This window comes from Kwoniella bestiolae, chromosome 1 (genome assembly GCF_000512585.2).
Source record: "Kwoniella bestiolae CBS 10118 chromosome 1, complete sequence".
Classification (NCBI taxonomy): Eukaryota; Fungi; Basidiomycota; class Tremellomycetes; order Tremellales; family Cryptococcaceae; genus Kwoniella; species Kwoniella bestiolae.
Window position 1 is genome coordinate 1,857,556 of NC_089241.1, and position 24,253 is coordinate 1,881,808.

Genomic DNA, 24,253 nt, shown 5'->3' on the forward strand with positions numbered 1-24,253 from the left:
GGTTTTGGAGCCTTGCCACCATCGTGCATTCGCTCTCTTCGATATCTTATATATATATACATACTTCAACAATAATCAACATGATCCCCTTGAAAGCCATCGCTAGAGCTCGACTCGCCTCTCCTTCCTCCTCATCTCGCTTGATCGCCCAGCGCCTCCCCACAACCCTCCGATCATTCACCACTCCCACTCATCCCCGACTCTCACCTCCAGCAGCTCAGCTAGCAGAATCAGACACAACGTCATACTACCATCATGCCCCACAACACTCCTCTCCTCAGCCTCTTGAGCCACACATCCGAATGGAGAATTCACCTTATCCAGGTCGTACCCATCCGTTACTCCACCTTCCCTCACCTTTACCAACAGATATAACGCCCAACCCTAATTCCCCTCATTCAAGCCTATACCCCTCAACCGGAGTCATCGACTCTATATCGATGATTTCCATCTGTCTGCGAAGGCCGGAACACGTACCAAGAGCGTACCAGATCTTCAAGCAGTTGTTGGAAGATTCCGCCTCTGGCTTAAGGAGAGTACCCGATGCAGAAGTCTGGGCTAGGGTTGTCGAGGGAGTCGCGGCGCTTGGTAAAGAGGTTGAGGGGGTTGCATGGGACAATTGGAGAAAGAGAGCGGGAAGGCTGGTATCACAGTGGGAGAGTGCGAACGGCGCGTTTGCTACGAAGGAGCCGGCGGGATTGGAGAAAGGGGGATTGAAAGTTTATCAAGGGTGGTTCAACGGTATAATCAGGTGAGTAAGGTCGTGCGAGGTTTAGAAGCTTGAGCTGATCCATAAGGTATGTCTCTAGCGCCCAATCATCCCTTGACCCACTTGTACCATATCTGCACCACCCATCGTTACCCGTCTCTGCGCTGTTGGAAGGACTCGAACCATCAGCTGTGCCCCTCGCCTGCGACGCTTTGATTGAAGCTGCCAGGCGACATAATATAACCCAGCTGGAAGATTCAGTGAGAGAGTACCAGGGACTCGAGAAGCAGAGGAGGGAGGAAATAGCACAGGAAATCATTGATGAGGTTAAGCCGGTCCTGGAGGTGAGTTACGCCAATCAAGCGGGAGAGACTTGCTGATAGTGTTATTTAGACCTCTGGAAAAGCCAAAAAAGCTGGAGACGTGTCGAACCTCACCCCCGAAGCTAGATTTGCCATCACCAACCTCCGTTCCACCCTATCCTCCATCTCATCCTCCTCCCTCCCCCTCAACAGACAGCGCAAGCTCGAAGAAGCCTCACTACAAGCCGCTCGTGCAGAGCTCGAAGAGTCGTCTAAGCGACTCCAGAACGCCGGAGATAACCCAACATTACAACGGAGTCAGTTGCAGGGATGGATGCACGGGTGGTTGGGCCTTCTCACTACGGAGTTGGAACAGCGGATCGCCGCCATGCAAGCTGAGCTTCCTCCTCCATCGGATGACAACCCCGATTTCGCTATGCAAAAGTACTCTGCAAGTTCGAAGATGAAGCGGGGTGTCTTGTTGATGTATCTTCAGTTATTACCCGTGGAGAAGTTGGCTCTGATTACGATCTTAGAACTCATGAGGATGAGCGGTTCAGGCGGTATTGCAGATGGGATGAAAGCCTTGAGAGGGATGTTGGCGGTTGGTAAAGCTGTAGAAACAGAGTTCAGGGCCGAGACCATCAAGAATGTCGCTGGTATAGATTCCCACCATTGGTTGAGAACTTTGGATCCTCAGACGCAGAAACCTAGTAGACAGTTGGTCGGATCGGTGTGGAGGAGGATAGGAGAGCAAATCAACCATCAGAATTCTGCGGAAACGATCGAATCGTCGTCGATGCTCATGCACGATGATTTGCATCAGGTTTGGACACCATCTTGGTCCCAGATGGCTCAATTGGGTGTTGGGTCGGAATTGGTAGATGCCTTGTTGAAGGTCGCGAAGGTGCAGAGGACAGCTAAGAACCCAATAACAGAGGAGGAAGTGTGAGTGTGGTTCTTATTTTCGTATCAACATCAGTAGGGCTACGAACATGGACACAGCTGATACCCACTTCAGGACCGAGGAACAAGCCGCCTTCACCCACGCCTACGAGTACATCCGAGGTAAGAAGCTCGGTGTGATCAAGCTCAACCCTGTTGTCGCCGCTCGATTGGCTAGAGATGATGTCGGTGTGGTGATCCACCCTAAGCACTTGCCCATGCTTGTTGAGCCAAGGCCATGGACCTCGCACAACCATGGAGGATATCTGCTTCATTCGGGTGAGTACAGCCATTTATCTCGCAGACACCCAGGCTAATTCCTTACAGTCCCCATCATGCGATTCAAGGAATCCGCGGAACAGCAGTCCTACCTCCGACAGGCGTCACGAGAGGGCCATTTGGAACCAGTATTCCACGGTCTGGACGTCTTATCATCCACCGCTTGGGCGATCAACCGAAAAGTGTTCGACGTGGTGCTCAACGCGTGGAACGTCGGTGATGCCATTGCGGATATTCCAGCATCAGAGGAGAAATCGCATTACGACATACCTGAAAAACCCGACTCAAGAGACCAAGACCCACTCAAACGCTCAGTCTATGTCGAGAAGATGAAACAGGTCATGGGTCAGCAGAGGAAAGATCACGCGGAGAGATGTAAATTCAACTACAACATTGAGATCGCTCGGTCGTATCTCAACGATACGTTCTTCCTACCCCATAACATGGATTTCCGAGGTCGGGCGTACCCTATCCCTCCTCATCTCAGTCCGGTAGGAGATGATTTGTGTAGGGGACTGTTGTCGTTCGGTACAAAGAAGCCTCTCGGAGAAGCTGGTCTGAAATGGCTGTTTATCCACTTGGCGAATGTTTATGGGTTTGATAAAGCCAGTTTCGAGGAGAGGAGGAGGTTCGCGCAGGAAAGAGAAGCGGAGATCTTCGATTCAGCTGATAAGCCTTTGGATGTGAGTAAGGTACTTCAGTAGTTCGACCTCATGCTAATTCTGAGACTTCAGGGGAACCGGTGGTGGCTCCAAGCCGAAGACCCCTGGCAATGCCTCGCAACATGTTTCGAAATCGCTGCGGCATTACGTTCACCCGATCCAACATTATACGAATCGTCATTACCCATACATCAAGATGGTACTTGTAATGGAATGCAGCATTACGCTGCATTGGGTGGTGATGTAAGAGGTGCTAAGGCGGTGAATTTGGAGAATGGAGACAAGCCCGCGGATATCTACACCGGTGTGGTGGATATCGTCAACAAAGTTATTGAGGAGGATCAGAGGAAGGGTCTGGACGTGGCGTTGTTGATCAAGAAGCCTCTGGGCCGAAAAGTTGTCAAGCAGACGGTCATGACAACGGTCTATGGTGGGTCAGCTATGACATAATAAGAGACCCAGCTGACGTCCATATTCAGGTGTCACATTCGTCGGCGCCAGAGAACAGATCGCAAAGCAGCTGCACGCTCGAGGTGATTTCGCTCAGGAACATGTATTCTTGGTTTCCGGTTATATCGCCAAGACTGTAAGTATACCCTCGCAGGATTTAGGTTCAAAGCTAACATTTTCCCTTAGGTACTTAACTGTATCGGTGACCTGTTCTCAGGAGCTAAAGCGATTATGGACTGGCTCACCCAATCAGCCAAATTGATCTCTCGATCCGTCCCACCCGATAGAGTCCATGATGCTGCCAACAACCTCACCACGGTGCTGCGAAATGGGAAAGTCAAGTCCAGGGCTACCAAAGAATTTATGACTTCGGTGGTATGGACTACACCCCTTGGTCTGCCTGTGGTCCAACCATATAGGAAAGCCCAGAAGAAACAAATCATGACTGCCCTTCAAACCGTTTACATCTCCGATCCCAATGCTCCGTCCGAAGTCTCTCCGCAAAAACAGGCCACAGCCTTCCCACCGAACTTTATTCATTCGTTAGATGCTACGCATATGCTGTTGACTGCGTTGAAGTGTAGGGTGGGTGATGGTCTTTACGATTATCAGGGTAGTACTGATGTCATAGCTTGTCGTAGCAAAACAACATCGCCTTTGCGAGTGTGCACGATTCATACTGGACTCACGCGGCTACTGTCGAACCTATGTCGGATCTGATTAGAGATACGTTCATTCATTTGCATTCGCAGGATCTGGTTGGGGAGTTGAGGCAGGAGGTGAGTTGAGCTTCCTCACCTGTACAATCGGTTTTGTGGACTGCGCCCCTCATGATCTTTCTGTCAAATCGCTTCACCCTACCCCATCCTGCTCGTCGACATACCCCACTATCCCATTTTCAGCTCGATCACCCCTTAACCGTGCTGATACTTCCCTGCCAGTTTATCGAGCGATACGGCGACCACCGAATCCCCGTCAACAGCGCCAAGAACATCTCCTCCACCGCTGCCAAACGAAAAGAACAAGCTGCCATCCGACAAGCACAGATGTCAGCGGTCTTAGGTGAACTGGGAGAAGATACCAATACCTCCGCCGACGCAGAGAACGAACCCGAGTTTGACGAGAAGACCCTCGACCTCGAAGCGGATGCGTTATCTTCATCCGCCGAGGAGGTAGAAGCCAAGGCTGCGGATGAGATGGGTATATCGGTGGATAAGTTGACGTCCGAGCTGGGATCGAAGTCAAAGAAGGAGAAGGTCGAGTTGAAGACTGAGAAGATAGGTAAGACCAATTGGGTCAGATTCGGGGATGTTCTCCCACCTTGTCCTCCCAGGGGAGTGTTCGATGTGGATAGAGTTAGAGAGTCGGCTTATTTCTTCTCATAAGTACGAGTACAAGTCATTTTCGCACCGCGCTAAGTCATATATATACCCTAGCATTTATATCTATATCTACATTCCATTCATCTTAATTCGCATGCTCCATATCGTTATCTTTGTACCGCTGTAGGTCATCCAACTGTCTTGTAATACATCATATATACAATAGTAATGCATACACCATTCTCTCCGATGATATTTATACCAAAGGAGTACCTCTCCCTTCTCACCAGAATTCATTGGCGTTGTCATGAAGATCATATCGTGAGACTATCAGCTTTATATACACTATAATTACAATTACCATCCGAACGATATCCTTCTCTTCTTCCTAATTACATCTGTCATGGTCCAGTCCAGATATCAAAGTCAAGTCGCCCCCACACCTACGCCTTACCCATCAATCCGCCTAATCCCTGACTTGCACTGGCCATAGCCATGCTCATCCTCCTCTGCGCATCAGCCATGGAGATGATATTACTTCGAGCATTCTTGGGCAAAGCGATAAAAGGATGTTCGAGCAGCTGAGCAGCGGTCGGACGAGCATTATGGTCAATCTCGAATGTCTGTCGAAGGAAATCTGCAGCTTCGGGTGAGATGTCGGGAGGAATCTCCGGGACAGGCGTTTGAGAGCCGATCTATGAATTAGCAGATATCAGCGAAAGGGCTATGGTGACTTGAGGCAGGAAGAAGGAAGAAGACTGCCTGCTTACCCTGAAAATAGCCTGCATCTGAGTCAGGTTTGGGTATGGATGAGATCCGATTAGCATTTCTACGATCAGACATCCTACACTCCATATATCCGCTTTGGAGGTGTAGGAAGTTTGTTTGACGATTTCAGGGGCCATCCAAAAGACTGAGCCTTGTAGGGAAGGTCTGTTGGTTTTGGGACCAGTCATGAGGTCTATGCAGGAGACGATGTTAGTGCGCCGTGTTCATGTGTGACTGATATATTGGGCAGAGGGGGAGAAGAACAGAAATAAGAATCAGAAGAGGCGGCAGGTAGGAGAAATCAAAGCCGAAATTTGAGTCGAAACGAGTCCAGAATGCATGGCGGACGAGGGAGAAGCCGTGAAGATACAAATGCGAAAGGACAGAAAGACAACTTACTACTCTCAACCTTCTTACTAATACCAAAATCACTGATCTTAATCCCACCTTTGTTATCCACCAGGATATTCGCTCCCTTGATATCTCTATGGATAATTTCTCTCTCGTGTAGGTAGTTCAGTCCCGTGAGAATCTGCCTCACAAAGTTTTTGACCAAGGCTTCTTCGAAAGCGCCATAATTGCTCAATAAGGCAGCTACCGAACCACCCGGGACGTATTCAAGGAAAATGTTCAGGTAGTTCCCGTCTGCCGAGGAATCTGCGATATGACAAGGTGATCGTCAGGATTCCCCAGCCATGCAATTGAACTTTGGATATGGCGGATCAAGGGTACAGCGACGAAGGATCACGACGAAATGCTTACCTAGATACTGCACGATATTCTCGTGTTGCAGTTCCTTCAATAGTTCGATTTCCCTCTCCAAGGCAGATACCATACTTTGTTTCCTCTCTTCGTTTCTTGCCGATCCGGTGGGCAATTCAACCTGTTTAACAGCCATCAAGAGACCCGAATGGGCGTCCATACCCAAAAATACGGAACCGAAAGATCCCGCTCCAATCAGTGCACCTTTGATCCACTTGATGATTCGTTTGGCTACACAAGCTTTCATCAGCACAATCACCTGATGATCGTCTCTGGCAAAAAGGTGGAGAATGCCACTTACATCCAGTCGAAGTAAATGCTTTGCCATGTTCATTGTCCTCTTCATCCTCCTCGTCTTCCTCACTTTCCGTTTCAGTCTCCGTCTCCGTCTCTTCCTCTGATTCCTCTTCCGTCTCAGTCTCCTCACTCTCATTATCGCCATCACTATCCCCCTCGGTCTGATCCTGCGGTACACCAGGCCCAGGAGCTATCAGAGGCGGAGGCGGTATGATCGGTTCCTCCTCTTCATCCGAATCTTCGAACGTTATCGTTGATGCCCTTCTGTTCTCCACCTCCGCGGTGATCTCATCAACAGTCAACATCGAGGCGGTATCGGACTTGTCTCGGTTCTTCCTCAATTGCGACAACATGGAGAATCTCGATCTGGTGGATTCCTCTGATCCCCTTCGCTTCAAGGCGATTGATTTAGGTCGACCATTATGATTCTGTTGTTTGGGCGAGTAGTCGACCAGAGATTCAGCCAAGGATTCACCAGTAGGTTGGAAAGGAGGTAATAAGGGTGGTCGACTTTCCACCGAGGCAAGGGACTCTGCATCGGATTCACCATCGATGTTCGGTCTTGTATGTCGGCCGTCGTCGTTCGACACCGATAATCTAGGTGGATGCTCGTCTCCCAGTATTTCGCTTTCTTCCTCTGGGATGGTGCCCGCAGGCGGTGGTGAAGAAATCATAGTGCCCCTACTGCCCGGTCTGGTACTTCTTCTAGGCGGAGAAGCTTTCACTTCTGCCATCGGATCTGCTAGTCTCACACTGGATCTCTTGATTGAAGGAGCAAAGTTGGAATCGATACTCAACCTCCCGGTAGACTCTGAAGGAGCAATGCTACCTCTTTTCAATCCAGGTCCACTACTCATTCTCAACATACTATGTCTTGCCTTCTCAACATCCTTCTTCTTGGCAGAGGGGAAATATTCTGCTAAATGGTTGGAAATGAGCTCAGAAGGCGGTCGATGCCCAAAGAAGTTGTATACCGATTTCTTCTTATTGCTGAGGAAGCTTGCGGATGAAGGGCTTCGGGTTGTACTTGGTGAGGGTGGCGCTTCAGCCATCGGTACTCCTAATCCAGACATGACGCTGACTGTACTAGCTCGATTCATCTTCTTCGATGCGGCAGACTTGATAGGAGTGAGCAAGTTGGCGTGATCACCGAATCTTGGTCCAGAGAAGGGAGTGGGTGAGGTGGGAGACATCGGTTGAGGGGGTGCTTCACCAAGATAATCTTTCATATTCTTTCGGTTGGTCATTTTTCTAGGTCGACGTAAGACTAATCCCTTTTCTCGTACGGCCGTACCATCTCGATGAGAAAGACAAATACCAAGTAGAGCAGCTTCTGATAGAGGTTTGGCTAAAATAATTACGAGGTGAGTGGACGACCAATGAATTCTAAACACGTGTATGTTGACTCACAATTATCATCTGGATCACTTTCCGCATAAACACCCCAACCCTCGATTTCCAATCTCTCACCATCCTCGTCACTCTCGGTATCAGTGCTGGGATGCGTTCCCGTGCCCCATTTCCCGAATTTCTTTAACGCCATCTCTAGCACCTGCACACCACTAACGACATTCCCAACATCAACACTCTTCGTGGACCCATCTTCAGCATTCACAAATTTGACGATCTTACGCCGTATATCATCGTAAGACAATGCAGGTCTACTACCGCTTGATGAGATGGTATTCGTGCTTGCCAATGATTCATTCCCGGTCTGATTTCTCTTTCTATCAGAGGATACAGTTCTCCCAACTACATATCCCGGTGTAGGTGTAACACTCCTCTTGGAAGCTAGACTACCAGTACTGGAGGTCAGATTTTCTGAATTTTGACGTTCAAGTACAAGCTCTTCTCTACTCCTACTAGCAGCTGCAAAAGGATGTTGAGGGGTCGATTTTCCACCCAGACCCATGATGTTGGGGAACTTCCCTTTGATAGGACTACCTTGTTTTGGCGTTGTCCCTCCAGCTTGCGATACACTAGGCGATTTCCGATGTGAAGGTTCATTCGCTCGCGCAGCTGCAACCCTCGATCCACTTCCCGGTGCAGGACCTTTAGGCAAACCGTGTGAATGCTCGGTCGAGGCCCATGTGGGAGTTTGTCTTCCCTGATGCTGCTGCGTAAAGGCGGAGGCGTACTCGGCGGCGGAAGATTGGTGTGATCCGCTCGGATCGGGCGGTAAAGGACGAGAAGCGAAATTGGAAGAGTCCACATGTATCGGACTAGGCGACCGACGTCCAGGATCTCTCGATGGAGGAGGACGCAGATTTAGCTGCTTGGAATTGTTGGGAGCAGGTACGGAGCTGGAGTTGGCATTGGCGAGAGTAACGGTGGAGTTTGAGCTTGACTGGGAGGGTAGACCTGATCTTGATGAGAAGGAGCGTTGACTTGCCAGGACCGGACGAGGGGTGGAAGTAGTCGACCGGTAAGATGCGGCAGAAGGGAGGTTATTCTGATATGCCTGCGGAAGGGGTCTGGATGATTTGTACTGCTGCAGATCTAAAGGAGGAGGTCGAGATGTGTTGAGTCGTCTTGTTGAGCTGGAGGATGATGAGGAAGCGGAAGGTTGAGCTAGACGTGATGAGGGTTGTGATTGAGATTGATTAGGATCAGGGAGTGAAGGAGATATGATATGCTCTGTATGTTCGCTTGGAGGCGTAGCTACACTTCCCACACTTCCCGATCTGACACTTGACCTTGACAGGCTCGCTCTCGAGCTGCCAGCAGCTCTTTTCCTGAGGTCCTTGATCCCGCCTAGTAGCTTCACCCGTTCTCCCACTTTAGCTATCCCAATTTCCTTCAATGCAGCCATATCCAGATCCAGCAATACCTTTCCATCGATATCATGTCTCTGGAATGCCGGAGCATACTGTCCACATCGATAGAGATTCAGGAATGCGGTGAGCTCCTGTTGACCCCATCCTTTGAGATAGGCCATGAACGGCTGACCAGGTGGAGCATGTAATAGCGGTGGGGAAGGTGGTCGGGGATGAATGATATTCACAGAGGAAGAAGAAGTGGCCGAAGTGGAGATGGAATTGAGGGAGGATTGATGTCGAGGCTGAGGTTCGAGATAGTGCGAAGAAGCGTACGGATGACGGGACGAAGCGGGGTTGACATGCTGGGCGAAATGGGGGGAAGTAGGGGTGGTATTGGCGGATGAGATGGATGAGGTGGGCGAGTGGGTCATCTGCTGTGGGCGGAGCGAGGACGAAAGCGAGGTCATCGTATTTGTTTCAGTGGTGGATAGGTGGGAGGGGGACTCTTGGGGAAGTGGTAGACAGATGATCCCAGTGTCCGTCGGTCCGAACCATACACGACCAAAACTTTGATATCTAGTAGAGTATCGGGTGAATTAGGTTTAAGATTGTGTCCTACTGCGTGTTACCAGACATTGCAATCATGATCGAAGGTTGCTAGGTTACAGCATCATCACAACTGTCGGAATGAATGATAGATGATTGAGTGAGAATGAGAATGAGAATGAGAATGAGAATGAGAATGAGAATGAGAACAAAAGACAAAAAGGGGAGTCTTGAGAGCAGGTAATCTGAAACGCTGAAACGCGCTAAGATAGTCTCAGAGTTACAGGGTGAGGCAGGCAAGAGCTCATGTTCATATTTCCGACGGAAACACAGTCCTATGAGTCTTTTCAGGCTCGTTGCATGTGTCACATGCATTTTGTGACATCTCACAAGTATTAGTTATGACCTTATAGTATAATATAATGTTGTATATGCGAATGATTCCGAGGTGTGACATGCTGAAGAACACCCGGAACAAATGACCTGAACTGAGAAATACGGGAAAGCGAGATACACCATTTAGAACTGCAAGAAGGGTCAAGGTCAGTTGAGATCCCGTAAAACAAAGTCATCATCGCAGCAAGACCACTCACAGAGAAAGACAAGAACCAAGGGTTCAATGCGAAGGGGTACAAGAGATGCGAAGCCGTTATGATACCCATGGGTACATATACCTCTATACTCGTTACTCTGTAACCCATTGGCATCAAGCTGGACGACGTGATAATCATCATTGGCTAGAACGAATTGGGCCCATCAGTACTCGAAATCTTGGGAGACGAAAAAGACGATAGCGACTTACCACACAAAGACCGAAGAAACTCAGTTGAGGCCAGAAACGTCGCCAGATAATGGGTAATTGCAAGAAGAAATTGGATTTCTCGACGGTCTTGACGGTCGTAGACCATCTATAATAATGGTAAGACGTAAGCTACCATCTTTCTCTACTGTGAGAAGAAAGAGTATCACTCACGTCATATTGAACCCAACCAGATGACTGACGAGCGCAGCAGACATGGGCATCGACATTCCGGTGAAGAAGATACTGAAGTAAGCTGTACGGGGAAGGGGATCAGCTACGCTACCGCGTACGATTACAAGTACATTATGGTAAAACCACTTACGAATCCATTTGATCTGATCAAAGGCTAGTTGTCCACAGTTGGGAATCTTCAATCGATATCGCAAAGTGATGAATGCGACGTTACAAAGACCGGTGAACAGGATGATACAGACCAAGGTGACTTTCCAAGAGGGAAGATCTGTAGGACGTAGGGCTTATTAGCATTTGTCTCATTGCAGAGGTGCGGGGTGGAAGGTGCGCTTACAGTAACCATCGACTGGTAAAGCGAAACCCTCGATGAAGTAATTGGCAACAGACAAGACCCAAGCGATTGAAATAGCGTAATAAGAGAAGATATAACCGCAGATAGTGAATTTAGAGTGAATGGGGATGGTGGACCACATGAACTGGTGGAACAGTGGTGTGATGGGGCCTTTGAAGATCCACTTCTTGAGGGGTTGGAACAGCAATTCACTGATTCACATTCAACATGTTAGCAATAAGCTTTGTTAAGTTGTATAGAATGAACAAGACAACTCACGAGCACCCGAAAGCGTATTTCTGCCATCGATTGATCTCATCATCACAAGTCAACGACACACCTTCTTCGAATGCACCACCAGTGTAAGTTGCCCATCGGACGGTGTAGCCCTGTCGTTGCGCATACAATCAGCCTTTGAACAAGGAAGGGATTGATGTCAACTCACCTTGATCTGTAGGGTCACGGCAATTTGGAAATCCTCAGACACGTGATCCTCTGACCAGATCTTGTTGATACCGTCATCTGGATCTATGGACAGACATTCCTGCAAAGCTGACCAACGAAGGAAGCTACAAAACAATGTTAGCTGCAATGTAAGGAAAGGTAGCATAAACCAACTTACGCGTTGTGACCGACGAAAGGAGCAACTGTGAAAGAACGATATCAGCTACCGACTCTGCTTACATCGACAAATTAATCGACTCACCTTCACCAGAAGCAGTACAGTAAGAAATAGCATGTTGGATACTCCTCGTGAAATGGGCAATACCATTCTCAAAGAAATGATGCGCGACCTGCATGACCCCCGACATGTGTTGGATGATCGCCACTTCAGGACTCTCCTTCATCTCCGATACCGCATCCGCAAAGCAATCTTCCGGTACTCTCGTATCCGAATCGACAATCAGAATAACCTCTCCAATACGTATATTCCCAGCAGCCCAGGCTTTACCCTCCTTCTCTTCCAAGGCCTGAGCCAGGGCAGCATCATACACGTCATTCTCATCTAATTCGTTCCAGAACTGCTCGTGGTCCTTCTTCTCCTGAGCTATGGGTCTGAGATCATCCATTATTTCTTCTACTCTTAGGGAAAGCGCATTGGCATAGTTCATATTACCGGCCTTCTTGAATCGTCCTTTTCGGATGAACCCATCGACGTTGTGTCCTGGTCTGGCGACGTAGGCGATGTTGTTATCGAAGTAGAATCGTCGTCTCTTATCGGCCTCAGCTTTGGAAAGGAGCTGTAATCCATCGTCACAGACCATGATACCCACTGAACCACCTTGTCGCTCGTATGTTGTGATGGCCACTTTGAGTGATTCGACAGTAGGCATGATAACGTCTTCGAGTGATTCCTGAGAGAAACCAATGATCAGTACACGGGTAGATTTAGTAATACGCTGTGGTGTGTTGCAAAAAGGGGAAACGGACCTACCTTGTAAACAGGCAATTGGACCGTAACGTGAGCTAGATCACCCATGTGACGTGCCGGGGCAATACCAGAGAAATATTTAGATTTCTGAGTGACTTGACGAACAGGACCGAAGATTTGCCACTATCAGGTGTTTGATCAGCTCACAGATCACTATACTTGTGTATTACAAACACTCACGATCGAACCGACAACACACATAGCAGCGAACGAAGCGATACAGCACAAAGCAGGAGAGAAAATCATCAAGATGAACCGCATGGGTTGACCATCCAATATGTACTCTTTGATCAAAATCCTCAGACCCAACGAGATCAAAGCCAGACAAAGCATAATGGCCACACCGTCCGAGAAAGGCGCAATGAGCATGACGGGTCTTTCCCTCCAGTACCTCTGCATCTCCCTCTTGGCTATATCCTCAGGATCCATATCTTCTTCTTTAGTCTTGATCGTCCCATTATCGTCCGCTGTCAATTCAGGTAAAACCACTCCGTCCACTCCATACTTCTCGTTGGAATTTTGCGAATCCCTTCGTTCTTGTTCTTTCACTTCTTCCCTTGCTTTAGCATCGTGGAGCATGACCAAGTTGAATTTCACGTTGACTTCCGGACCTTGCCATACGAATTGGATGAGGGATTCTTCCAGGGCTTCAGCAGCTGGAATAACGTTCTCCACCGCGTCCGCCCAGACTACCAGGACTTGCTCGGATCGGACGAAAGCTGCATACTGGTGTTTTCGAGCTCGAGCGAGCAGTTCGATAGTGTCGAGAATCTGGATTCGGGTGTTTTCGTCGATCACTAGCTCAGTCATGGACGGGGAGGGGTTGCTGGAGAACCCAACCATGTCAGTATGACCATTCGACGAGTAGGTGAAGATAGGCTGTCACTCACATGTAGGTGTCCATGATGGTGTTTACAATATCACATTTGATCTTGATTGCTACCTCTGGATTGAGCCTTGTGATAGCTTCTTCGAATGGCTTGAGGGCCTCGTAATCCACTGGAAAAGTCCGGTATAGACCTGTCCTTGCCCTGATGGTCACACCAGTAGCAGCGTCGTTCCTCCTCACACCCATTCGGGGAGCTTTGAACCATTTCTTCTTCTGCACACCCGTCCTGAAGATATGATCTGCCATGACGTCCAAAGCATCGAACCCATCTCCCACTAATACCGCCCGGGGAGAATCATCCTGAGCACCGGTGTTCAGAGAGATAGGCTGGGATTGAAGGAGATACTCGTCCTCTTCAGGTATGGCATTTCCTATTCCTATTGACATTGGTGGGGGGTTCAGCGCAGCGGCTTCGTCCCTAGTCGTGTTCGCTGATCTCGTCAATGGGACCAATCCATTTTGAGCATAGGCATTGTACGCATCGAGATTCTCGTCCAGACGCCTCATAACTCTCTTAGATCGATGTTTATGTTTACTCTTCTTATCCTTTCCTTTCCCCTTCTTCACCTTCCCCCTGATTGGTGGTGCGGAATCCCATCCTGGTAGCGTATCTAATGCTTTGGCTTTTCCTTTCCCCTTATTTCGTCTAGTAACAGATAATCTACTAGGCGCCAAACCATCATCAGAGGTGAATCCCTCACTATCTGAATCCCCATCATCGATTGTAAGTTTCGATTTATAGAACGCATTGTTCATCCCATCCTGGTTATTTGCCGTGGTCTCTCCCAATCTGAGGTTAACAGGATTGGTATCCCTCCTAGCTATCGCCAGACTCGCTTTTCTGTGCCAAGCCGGAACGATCGCTTGAGATAGCTGTCTACCGTTGATACCTCTTTGCTGTTCTCCTGAGAAGGTACGTCCTCGAGTGATAGGATCGATGGGAGCGCTGGGATCAGGTTCGCTGAGACCTATAGATGCGAGAGAGGGGAAGAGGGAGACTCGTCGTTGGGTCGCTCGGGCGGGGACGGGATCATGTTGAGGGAGCTCGGGTGGTGAGAAGGCGGGCTTGGGTTTGCCGAAGATACCCATGATGGATGTGTGGTTTGCGGTGATGCTTCGGTTGTGAATGAAATGGAGAGGATGTCCGGACGAAGTGAGTTATAGATTCAGAGCCTTCCTCTAATGCCCTGCTATGAGCTCCGTCGAAATTATTCTTCTGTTATGTTGGATTCGCTTTTCTAAATGTTGCGTAGAGGATGTCGTTGCTGTCGAGTTGGTCTGTTTGATTTTTGATGAAGATGATCCAAACCGACCCCACTTCGTTTGGATCAACTATCAGCACGTTGGTGTTTGACTATAGCAGCTGATTGCGGCGTGGTCTTGCTGAACAAATGTGTGTGATACTGTAGTGACTGTGACTGTAAAATTCGATTTGTTGTTCTCAGTCTGAGATAACGTACTGTTCTCACAGCACGAGTAATGAAAGAATCGGTGACTGACTTTTCCGCTTCATCCATGCAAGCGTTGAACCGAATTCGTGTTCATTCAGTTTTCTCTGAACTCCTGAGATCATAATTTCCGCGACGATCGCCAATCTACATTACTCGTATGATTCAGGCTCCACTCGTCAGATGAACTTGGTTAGTGGCTGGTCTATAACCATGATCAAATTTGTTATTGTTTTTGACTTGTTTAGCTGGATGTTCCTGAGTTATTTCCCAGGGAATCGACAAACACGCTCAACAGATAAGGGATCATCAAGGGTTCCTGACGAGCGGATAAGCCGGAAAAGGAAGTTTTGGGCCGGTGACAAACACGCATAAAGATCTTCAGGGTCATCCGATGGTAGAAAACGGCACACGGGAACTAAGAAGTTTACTTTTCTTTCCCCTTGGGTGTGAAATCCTGTTCATTAATCTGTCTCAGCAAGCGATTTTTTCGCATCCGATTTGCACCATCCATTTTAGTACAGTGAGTATACTCCATCTTCGAATCTAGACCAAGTGGAGCGGGAGAACGCTTCAAAAGCGTGGTTATCTGCCTTTCTCGTATCATGAACCTCGATGAGGAGAGCCAGACACAAAATGCGCGGTGTAAGAGGTAAGGGTTGACGGTCATCAGGTCCGAAACAAGGGAACTAACTCTGGGTGAATATCTTTTTCCGGATGGAAGAAATGGCATGACGAGAGAGTTTTACCCAATCCAGAGCATACGAACGTGATTCTCGTCTTATCGGATATGCGATCGTCAACTTCATCATCTATGCAAATGCCGTGGTGCGAACATGATTTACGTTAATATATTACGCCACGATCGACTATGCGAGTACTGTTCGTTTACCCCTCTAGCTAGCTCTGCCCGTGCAAAGACAACATACAAACACAGTAAGGCAAGACAAAATTTAAAGCTTGTTCTGATACGTCGTACCAATCGAACCGTACTCAACTCAGTGGTGCTTGGGAAAAATCATCTCGCAGATCAGACAGGTGGAGTTCGACAGTTGATACACCTTTTCCCCTTCTGGTCACGTTGGTCATTGGTCTGTCAGTCAGTCAGAGTCATTCACATCGTGCCATCTGCTTTCGACATTTTGATCCTCAACATTATCATCAAGTCGACATCGACACAATCTTCTGCCTCTATCCGTCCTCGGCTTCAAGACATCAATAGATAGGACTCAGACTGGATTGGGTAGGACAGGCATCAGCATCACCTGGGATTCGACTTCGTAGGTCTATCGTCTATATTACCACTCGCCCGTAATTCAACTTATCAACCATCATTCACATCATAGCTTTTCACCATCATCTCCCTACAAAATATCAGTCAACCAATTCATACTAGACTACCAAGAATTACCATCGGCATACAGTGCCATCAGCCAACATGTCCTTCCTCCGACGAATGTCCTCTGCGGCATCATCCTTCATCCCCTCCATCCCCAGTGCTACCGGTGTCCCCGCCCCCCACGTCCCCCGACGACCCACTGAAACCTTTTCTAGAACCTCCAAAGCATTCATAGAAGAGGAAGATATCGATGAGAAGGCCTCAAGGGCATCATGGGAGCTGTCAGACAACGAGTCTGTATCTTCCAAGGGATCAGGCTCGAGTAATTCCGGACGGTCATTCGCTACTTCCTCTGGGTCCAGCGATTTAGATAAGAAGAGTTTCGACGAGAGTGATGATTCCAGTTCGGACGAGAGCGACGATTCGATCCTTGATAGAGGTGGTAGACCCAGAGATAGATATGATATGATGGTTAGGCATTTATGGAACGTTGCGGAACGACAGGGATGGTTCAGAGATGCAGATTTTGATGGATTGGTCTCTATTCGGTAAGTAACACTTCTCTGTTAGGTCTCTGGAGAGCCAAGCTGATAAAGCTACATGTATAGAGTCAAAAAGAGAGTCTTGAGGACATACCCTCAACCTAAGAATTCAAAGAAAGGCGCCAGAGAATTAGGCAGAAGAATCAAAGAGTGGGATGCCGCTGTCTCTACCCTCAATCCTGAGGTAGCCATGAAAATCACCAGTAAAGTCGTACAAGCCATCATGGCTAGATGGTAGGTTCATCACATCATTACTGATATCCCGGGCGACTGGCTGACGGCCCTTGGTAGTGCCGAGGATTCCATCGAGATCACCCTCGACGTTAACACGCGTATCCAGATTCTTGACGACCTGAGTCAACTTGCCGGTGCCCGTAAACATCAGTTTGCAGCCTTCGTCCGAGCCGAATCATGTCTCGTAGTGTGGGCAGATGAGGTCGAAACTCTCATACCCTCTGCCGAAGCGTTAGAACAACGTATGATCGCGTATGTATGGTCTGGAAGACACCACGAGTTGAAATTGCTCGAGCCCGAGGAGGAAAGTGAAGATGAGATCGATGAGAAGGGTGCAGACGAGGAAGGATGGGTAGATAGAGATGCCGAGAAGGAGAAGGAACTTGCCGATGCTGATGGGGATGTAGACGAGGAGAAAGTGGGGGGTAAAGAGGGTGATTGGGAGATGAGAGATAGAAGACCTGTAATGCTTTACGCTCCTCTTGTGTCTGGTCTGGCAATGATCTTGACTTTCGTTTTCATCGGTTCCGGTGTCCGTGAGTGGCTGCTGAATTTCCTGGTAAACATAGAATTAGTGCTGATATGGGTGAATGGGATAGGAAACTTGATCAAGGAAGTTATGCTCGATGGCTCTTATGCTCGTTTGGCTCTTATTGCTACCTCGCCTTTTGGTTATTTGCTCTCTATTGTGAGTGTACAGCTACTATGGGCTTGTCTGGTTGCTAACGTTTTTCTCTAGTTCTTCTCCATTTGTGTCATGGGTAATTTGTGGCAAATCTTCGGACCTGTTGCTCAATGTCATCAAAACTCGTCGTACTACTCTGGTAAAGCTCCCACGAGAATGACCGGTAGATTGCCTCATATCACCATTCAAATGCCTGTCTACAAGGAGGGTTTGGAAGGTGTGATCATCCCTACTGTTGAATCCCTCAAGAAGGCTATTACGACGTGAGCATTGCTACTACAATTGATGCTTGGAGTACAGCTAATGAGCTATCGTAGATACGAACGACAAGGTGGTTCCGTCAATATCTTTGTTTTCGACGATGGTATGCAATTGTGGGACGAGGAGGAACAAGAAATCAGAAAGGCATACTATGATCGTAACAACATCGGATGGACTGCTAGACCCAAACACGGTAAAGATGGTTTCATCCGAAAAGGTCGATTCAAGAAAGCTTCAAACATGAACTTCGGTAACAACCTTTCTTTGCGAGTCGAGGAGATCATGGATGAATTGCGGGAGTCTGCTGCCGACGAACACTCCGATCCTGAATGGCAATGGACCGATGAGGACGAGCGAGAAATTTATGATGAAGGTCTTGCGAGAGCTCTTGAGGAATCTCAAGGTATCGCTTGGGCAGCTGGTAATATCAGAATCGGAGAACTCATCTTGATCATTGATTCTGATACCAGAGTACCAGAAGATTGTTTCCTCGATGCTGCGTCGTGAGTTAGAGTTACCGGCGTCAGCATCTCTCGCAATTCCAGAGCTAATGCCTCTTGATCATAGTGAATTCGCTCAATCTCCTAATATCGCCATTATCCAACACGAGTCCGCGGTCATGCAAGTCGTCGGTCACTTCTTCGAAAACGGTATCACCTCATTCACAACCCGTATCAACACTGCTATTTCGTTCTGTGCTGCCAACGGTGAAGTAGCGCCTTTCGTAGGACACAACGCCTTCCTTCGATGGGCAGCTATTCAGGATGCCTCCTTCATCGATGAAGATGACGGTATTCGAAAATGTTGGTCCGAGTCACACGTGTCAGAAGATTTCGATCAGGCTTTGAGATGTCAGATGAAAGGATGGAGTTTGAGATGGGCCTCGTACTCCAATGGTGGTTTCCAGGAAGGTGTATCTCTTACTGCCGATGATGAGGTGAGCTTGTCTACCTTTCACAGAAAGAGTCACATAGCTGATGATGGGTATAGTTGAATCGATGGCAAAAATACGCTTATGGTTGTTCGGAACTTCTTTTCCAACCTCTTCGAAGATGGTTCCACAAGGGTCCAATCACTCCCTTGTTCAACTCTTTCGTCTGGGCAGATGGTATCCCTCTCCACTCCAAGATTTCCGTGTTGGCTTATATCTCTTCGTGAGTGTGACCCTTACATCTGGATGGATCCTTGCGCTGACCGGTAAATTTAGCTATTACGCCATTGCCTGTTCCCTTTTACTCTCCCTCGTCAACTGGGTGTTGATCGGTCTTTTCGACGATGTTCTCGATCTGTTCTACCTCGAATCATGGCAAGTATTCTTGACTTGTATCGTCATCTTCTGTGGTCTTTCCAACATCTCTTCCGCTTTATTCCAATATCGATTGAACACCAACTCACTCGGTAACGCCCTGGTACAAAACTTCAAATGGATTGTTTTCTTCTTTTTCTTCTTCTGTGGAATGTCATGGCATTTGTCGACTGCTTTGTAAGTCGTTGTCTGGTTTCTGCTTTTGAACCACGCTGATGAAGAATTAAACAACAGGTGTGCGCACTTGACTGGATATAACATGCAATGGGCCTCTACGGTGAAGGAAGTAGAGTTATCGCATTTCTTCAAGGAATGGCCTGCTATGTGGAAGAGATTCTGGGATATCTGGATCGTGTCTTGGGTGATGATCCTCGGTGTGGCGTTTATGGCTTCGCCTTTAGTACCACCAGGTTACAGAATGTGAGTCCATTGCATCAGTCAAACCAACAATCGGACCGAGCTGATAGAGTGTTCTTTAGTACCAACTTCACTTGTATCCTTCCTCTGATGGCTCAAGCGTGTTCGCACTTCCTCTATCCAATCGTGCTGAACCCTTGGTGTAAGTGGATTTCTCGTTTCAAAGCAGATTATGCAGCTGATCAATATTCGCTTTATAGTGCTATTGTTCCAATTCTAAGCTGGAACTGCAAGATCATGTCTATATTTTTATGCTTCCCTTCCTACCTAGAGCTCAGTCCTGTCTATGCAGGGCAATCAAAGATTCCTTCTCGCCTCCTTACTATGTTATAAAATGATACAATTTCTCTTTTAATGGATCTTCTTCTCAATTTGGGATACACTCTTTTCGAATTTCGCGCATATATATCTGTTGGTTACAAATAAGCATCGATGCATCAGTATAATACACTCAATATCATATGTCCATCAGCGCCATAATCAGTTCGCAAGTTAGCATTGACATATCGGATCAGCTCAACCTGTTATTTGTTTTATACATACAATGCAATCTGCGTACTGCTAGAAGAACCCCCTTGATGGTCCCCCTCTCCTCATCATCTCGAACTCTTCTGCGCCCGATGACATCCCTCCCACCCTCTCATACCCAATATCATCCATCTCATACCCTCCCATCTGCTCCATCCTTCTCCGTCGTTCTTCGTCTCTTGCTCTGATCTTGGCGGGAGTAGGTAGGGAGAATGCTTCTTTGATATCGGATTGACGTATCTGTATACCTAGACAGGTGGAGAGGAAGCAGTAAATGATGGACGCGAGGCTATGGTAGCACAGAGATCAGCTGACCTGTTGTGAGAGAGCTGTGGGTATCGAACTTACAGGAAGAGACCGCAGAAGAGGATGAAGAAGAAGAAGAGCTCGTCCATGTTGAAGGTATCGGTCGACGGGAATGACAGGTGAAGATGAAAGTAGGTTTGACGGTTGCTGAGGCTGCAGTTGTTGAACCTGGTCACAACAAAGCGGCAGGTCTCGTGCAGCTGGTCTACTTATACGTTGTTTAAAGCGACTGAGGAAGGTGAAGCAGTCAAGCAAGAGTAAACTATTAACTTCCATCGTCGAGGTTGCTTTATTTTGGATGTGACTCTCCTAGCCTGAGTGGAGGATTTCATATTCAGGGAAATGCCACGTGTCTCGATTCGCAAAACGCTTAAATATTTTTGGGAAGATGAGGGTCAAGATGTTCAAACAGTCAACATTTTGATTCTCTTGTATAGAGACACCTTACATACTCTCTCGTACATCGGTATCATCTTCAAGTGTCAGTGTCCGTCAAGATGGTCTCTTCAGAGCATCGACATAGACCCACTCTCAAACAGGTATGTGAGCGGTTGTCTCGCTTCTGCTAGCATTCGCTAACTGATCTTCGCTTTTCCAGACCAACAAAGGTTTCAAATCAAAACATTCTTCCAAAGGTGCTCTTAAGACCGCTGCAAAGGGTATGCTCTTCCATTTGCAGTCGCACAGCTGGCTTGCTGACTGACCAAAATCTATGTCTGATAGGTAAGGTCGGCGGATCGTCGCATTCTGGCAAAAACACCAAAAACCTTGCGTCCAGCTCGAAGAAGGCAAGGTTAAATGCGAATGCTCAGAAGAGAGATTTGAAGAGAAAGACGGTTGTGGAGGATCAGAAGTTCTTCTCAACCAGTAGTGGGGGGGGTGAGTCATCCTTCTTCTGCAAACATAATGCAGAATGCTGACCCAATTATAGGCCAAGTCCCTCGAATCGTTTCCGTCGTGCCCCTTTTACCCTCTATATCACCTCGTCGGTTCCTTGCCAACCTCTTACCATCGCTTGGTCTCCCTGAATCAGAGCTTGAGGAGGTATCGTCAACCCTTACAGAGAGGGGTACCTATCTCATCCGAGCACCAAGATTCAAGACCTCCTTACAGATCAACCTTTTACCTCCCCTTTCACTCTACCCGACTCTTGATGCTGCATTGATAAGTGATTACGTGGTACTGTTGTTGAGCAGTGTGGATGAGGTGCAACTTGAGGGAGAAGCTATATTGAGATGTCTACAGGGTCAGGCAGGCGGTGTGGAAGTTATCGCTTGTGTGCAGGTACGTCAGCCCACTCAGCTATAGTGCAAGGCTAATTTCCGTCGTAGGCTCCTGCTACCAACCCTATAAAACCGGATACGAAGCAGCTTATCCATAAATCCCTTCTCTCCTTCACAAAGTACTTCTTCCCCTCTGTACCCAAAATTCACTCTTCCGATACACCCAACGAAGCTGCCCTTCTCGCTCGGGCGTTCTGCGAAGCTGCGCCTGGTGGAACGAAGAGCGAAGAAGGCCGAGCGTTCATCGTAGCTGAGGGTTCAAATGCTATAAGGTGGACTGGAAGTGGTGCGCAAGGTGAAGATGGCGTAGAGAAGGGACGATTGGAAATTATCGGGACTGTCAGAGGAGGTGCATTGAGTGCGGATAGACTGGTACATCTTCCTGGTAAAGGGGATTTTCAGGTGGAAGCTGTGAGTTGAGCATATTCAGTTGGGTATGAAGCTAAATTAGCATTATAGATTCTCCCTGCCCCACCCTCGTCACTTGCCCATCGACCACATCAACAGGCATCCATGTCTGTTGACGCTCCTTCTGATCCTCTTTCCACACCCACCGAGAACGCAGACGATCTGACTGCTATCAACAACCCCGACCTGATGGCGAATGAGCAGACATGGCCTACGGAGGAAGAAATGGCTGGATCTGAAGTACCTACTGCTGGCAGCTCTACAGGCGAGAAGAAACGCACGAAGAGGGTACCAAAGGGGACAAGTGCTTATCAAGCTGCTTGGATATTCGATGATGAAGATGAAGAGGATGAGGAGGAGGACGAAGATGATGAAGATGGTGATATGGATGTGTCGGGTGATGAGCTTGGCGGAATAGCTGAAGGGTATGGAAGGGACGTGTATGACGATGATGAGGAAGAGGAGACCGAGGAGATTGAGCTGGACGAGAGGAAAGAAGACGCTCATAGGGATCTTGATCCGGAGAGAGAGGAGGAAGAGTGAGTCATTAACCACATTGACAAAGCTGATTGTTATAGGTACGAAGCATACCTCCGCCAGCGCGAAAAGGCTCAAGCGGAAGATGCCATGTTCCCCGACGAAATTGATACACCCCGACATATCCCTGCTAGAACCCGTTTCCAGAGGTATAGAGGATTAAAGAGTTTCAGAACGAGTCCTTGGGATCCGTATGAAAATTTGCCGATAGATTATGCGAAGATTTTCCAGTTTGAGAATTACATGGGTACGAAGAAGAGGATTGAGCATGATGGGATTGAAGAGGGAGTCAAGGTGAGTGTATATCATTTCTTGTGCGAAGACCTCGTGTTAAGTCGACTATGTAGGCTGGAACAAGAGTCATCCTGGTGCTCAAAGACGTCCCTCGTACTGTCATCGACGAGCGAGATGCTTTGTTACCATTCATCGTACATGGTCTGCTGCAACATGAACACAAGCAATCTGTTTTGCACTTCGTCGTGCAGAGGAATACCGAATACGACGAGCCAGTCAAAGCCAAGGTGAGTCATCAATCCAGAGAGCTTGACCTGACATACTCGCAGGACCCTCTCATCCTCTGTGTCGGCCCACGACGATATGTCATCAGACCTCTATACTCTCAGCACGTCCGAGGCGGTGGTAAAGGTGTCAACAACGTGCACAAGTCCGACAAATTCCTTCGACCAGGTTTCGCAACAGTCGCTACAACCTTCGGGCCAATCTGTTTCGGTAAAACCGCGTGTATCCTACTCAAAGATGAAGGTGCCGATCAAGGTGAGTTTGGATGTCCTGGACTCTAGCTGATATGATTAGTTCCGAGCTTGGTAGCTATGGGTTCATTCCTCTCCCCAGACCCTACTCGAATCATTTCCAAGCGAATTATCCTTACTGGACATCCTATCAAAGTCCACAAGAAGACCGCTACGATTAGGTATATGTTCTTCAACAGAGAGGATATCGATTATTTCAAATCTGTCGAACTGCATACCAAGTTCGGTAAAATTGGGCATATCAAGGAACCGCTCGGTACACATGGGTATTTCAAGGCTCATTTCGATGCTCCAATTCAACAGATGGATACGATCTGTATGAGTCTTTACAAGAGGCAGTATCCCAAGGTGAGCTAACGGGTTAATCTCTCCTATCACTCTAGCTGACGATTGTGATATACAGTGGTCTGAGCCTTTCGTACCTCCCCCTGTGGCCGCCATCACCACGAAAGTGGATGAGGAGGAAATGGACGTGGAATAGAAGAATGCTCAATTCTATATACTTTGTAGAAAATTTCTCTGAAGCCTGTCATATGCTATCTAGACTGTATCATTCAACATGTTTTGGGCAATCTACCAATTGTTAGCTCGTCGTTCGTAGCTTACCGAGTAGTTCGGGACTTAAGAGCTTCGACTGTTCAGCATTGAGACAGGGAACGAGTGGGGAAGGAGGGATAAATTCTCAGACATTCCGATGTACTTGATCCGAGAACTCCAGCGGATGTTACAGAACAATTGAGCG

The 24,253-nt window shown here is 48.0% G+C and overlaps 6 protein-coding genes across 6 annotated transcripts; 3 read left to right on the top strand and 3 right to left on the bottom strand.

The window, feature by feature from the left end:
- Positions 1–80: 80 nt before the first annotated feature.
- On the top strand, positions 81–4,732 carry I302_100702 (uncharacterized protein; the record flags this gene model as incomplete). The annotated part of the gene is made up of 10 exons (XM_019190716.1): positions 81–751; positions 810–1,053; positions 1,103–1,959; positions 2,033–2,235; positions 2,284–2,918; positions 2,970–3,327; positions 3,377–3,483; positions 3,534–3,932; positions 3,989–4,126; positions 4,289–4,732. The coding sequence occupies 10 exons, from the start codon at positions 81–83 to the stop codon at positions 4,730–4,732; spliced, it is 4,056 nt and encodes a 1,351-aa protein (XP_019047464.1).
- A 380-nt stretch (positions 4,733–5,112) lies between these two features.
- Positions 5,113–9,722, bottom strand: I302_100703 (uncharacterized protein; the record flags this gene model as incomplete). Its single annotated transcript, XM_019190717.1, has 6 exons — positions 5,113–5,364; positions 5,440–5,630; positions 5,837–6,094; positions 6,200–6,430; positions 6,501–7,844; positions 7,907–9,722. 6 exons carry the CDS (start codon positions 9,720–9,722, stop codon positions 5,113–5,115), a joined length of 4,092 nt encoding a protein of 1,363 aa, XP_019047465.1.
- Positions 9,723–10,320: 598 nt separating this feature from the next.
- On the bottom strand, positions 10,321–14,536 carry I302_100704 (uncharacterized protein; the record flags this gene model as incomplete). Its single annotated transcript, XM_019190718.1, has 13 exons — positions 10,321–10,326; positions 10,395–10,538; positions 10,604–10,709; positions 10,775–10,856; positions 10,926–11,063; positions 11,130–11,338; positions 11,406–11,515; positions 11,572–11,695; positions 11,749–11,773; positions 11,833–12,481; positions 12,562–12,681; positions 12,739–13,384; positions 13,449–14,536. 13 exons carry the CDS (start codon positions 14,534–14,536, stop codon positions 10,321–10,323), a joined length of 3,447 nt encoding a protein of 1,148 aa, XP_019047466.1.
- A 1,797-nt stretch (positions 14,537–16,333) lies between these two features.
- I302_100705 (uncharacterized protein) lies at positions 16,334–19,899 on the top strand (the record flags this gene model as incomplete). Its single annotated transcript, XM_019190719.1, has 12 exons — positions 16,334–16,782; positions 16,843–17,010; positions 17,068–17,546; positions 17,610–17,698; positions 17,750–17,958; positions 18,013–18,459; positions 18,524–18,893; positions 18,947–19,110; positions 19,164–19,439; positions 19,497–19,682; positions 19,742–19,821; positions 19,880–19,899. The coding sequence occupies 12 exons, from the start codon at positions 16,334–16,336 to the stop codon at positions 19,897–19,899; spliced, it is 2,937 nt and encodes a 978-aa protein (XP_019047467.1).
- Positions 19,900–20,240: 341 nt separating this feature from the next.
- On the bottom strand, positions 20,241–20,602 carry I302_100706 (uncharacterized protein; the record flags this gene model as incomplete). Its single annotated transcript, XM_019190720.1, has 2 exons — positions 20,241–20,496; positions 20,556–20,602. 2 exons carry the CDS (start codon positions 20,600–20,602, stop codon positions 20,241–20,243), a joined length of 303 nt encoding a protein of 100 aa, XP_019047468.1.
- Positions 20,603–21,010: 408 nt separating this feature from the next.
- I302_100707 (uncharacterized protein) lies at positions 21,011–23,992 on the top strand (the record flags this gene model as incomplete). Its single annotated transcript, XM_065869133.1, has 11 exons — positions 21,011–21,052; positions 21,112–21,172; positions 21,237–21,392; positions 21,445–21,797; positions 21,845–22,207; positions 22,256–22,743; positions 22,876–23,035; positions 23,089–23,262; positions 23,305–23,515; positions 23,570–23,859; positions 23,915–23,992. The coding sequence occupies 11 exons, from the start codon at positions 21,011–21,013 to the stop codon at positions 23,990–23,992; spliced, it is 2,376 nt and encodes a 791-aa protein (XP_065725205.1).
- Positions 23,993–24,253: the final 261 nt, after the last annotated feature.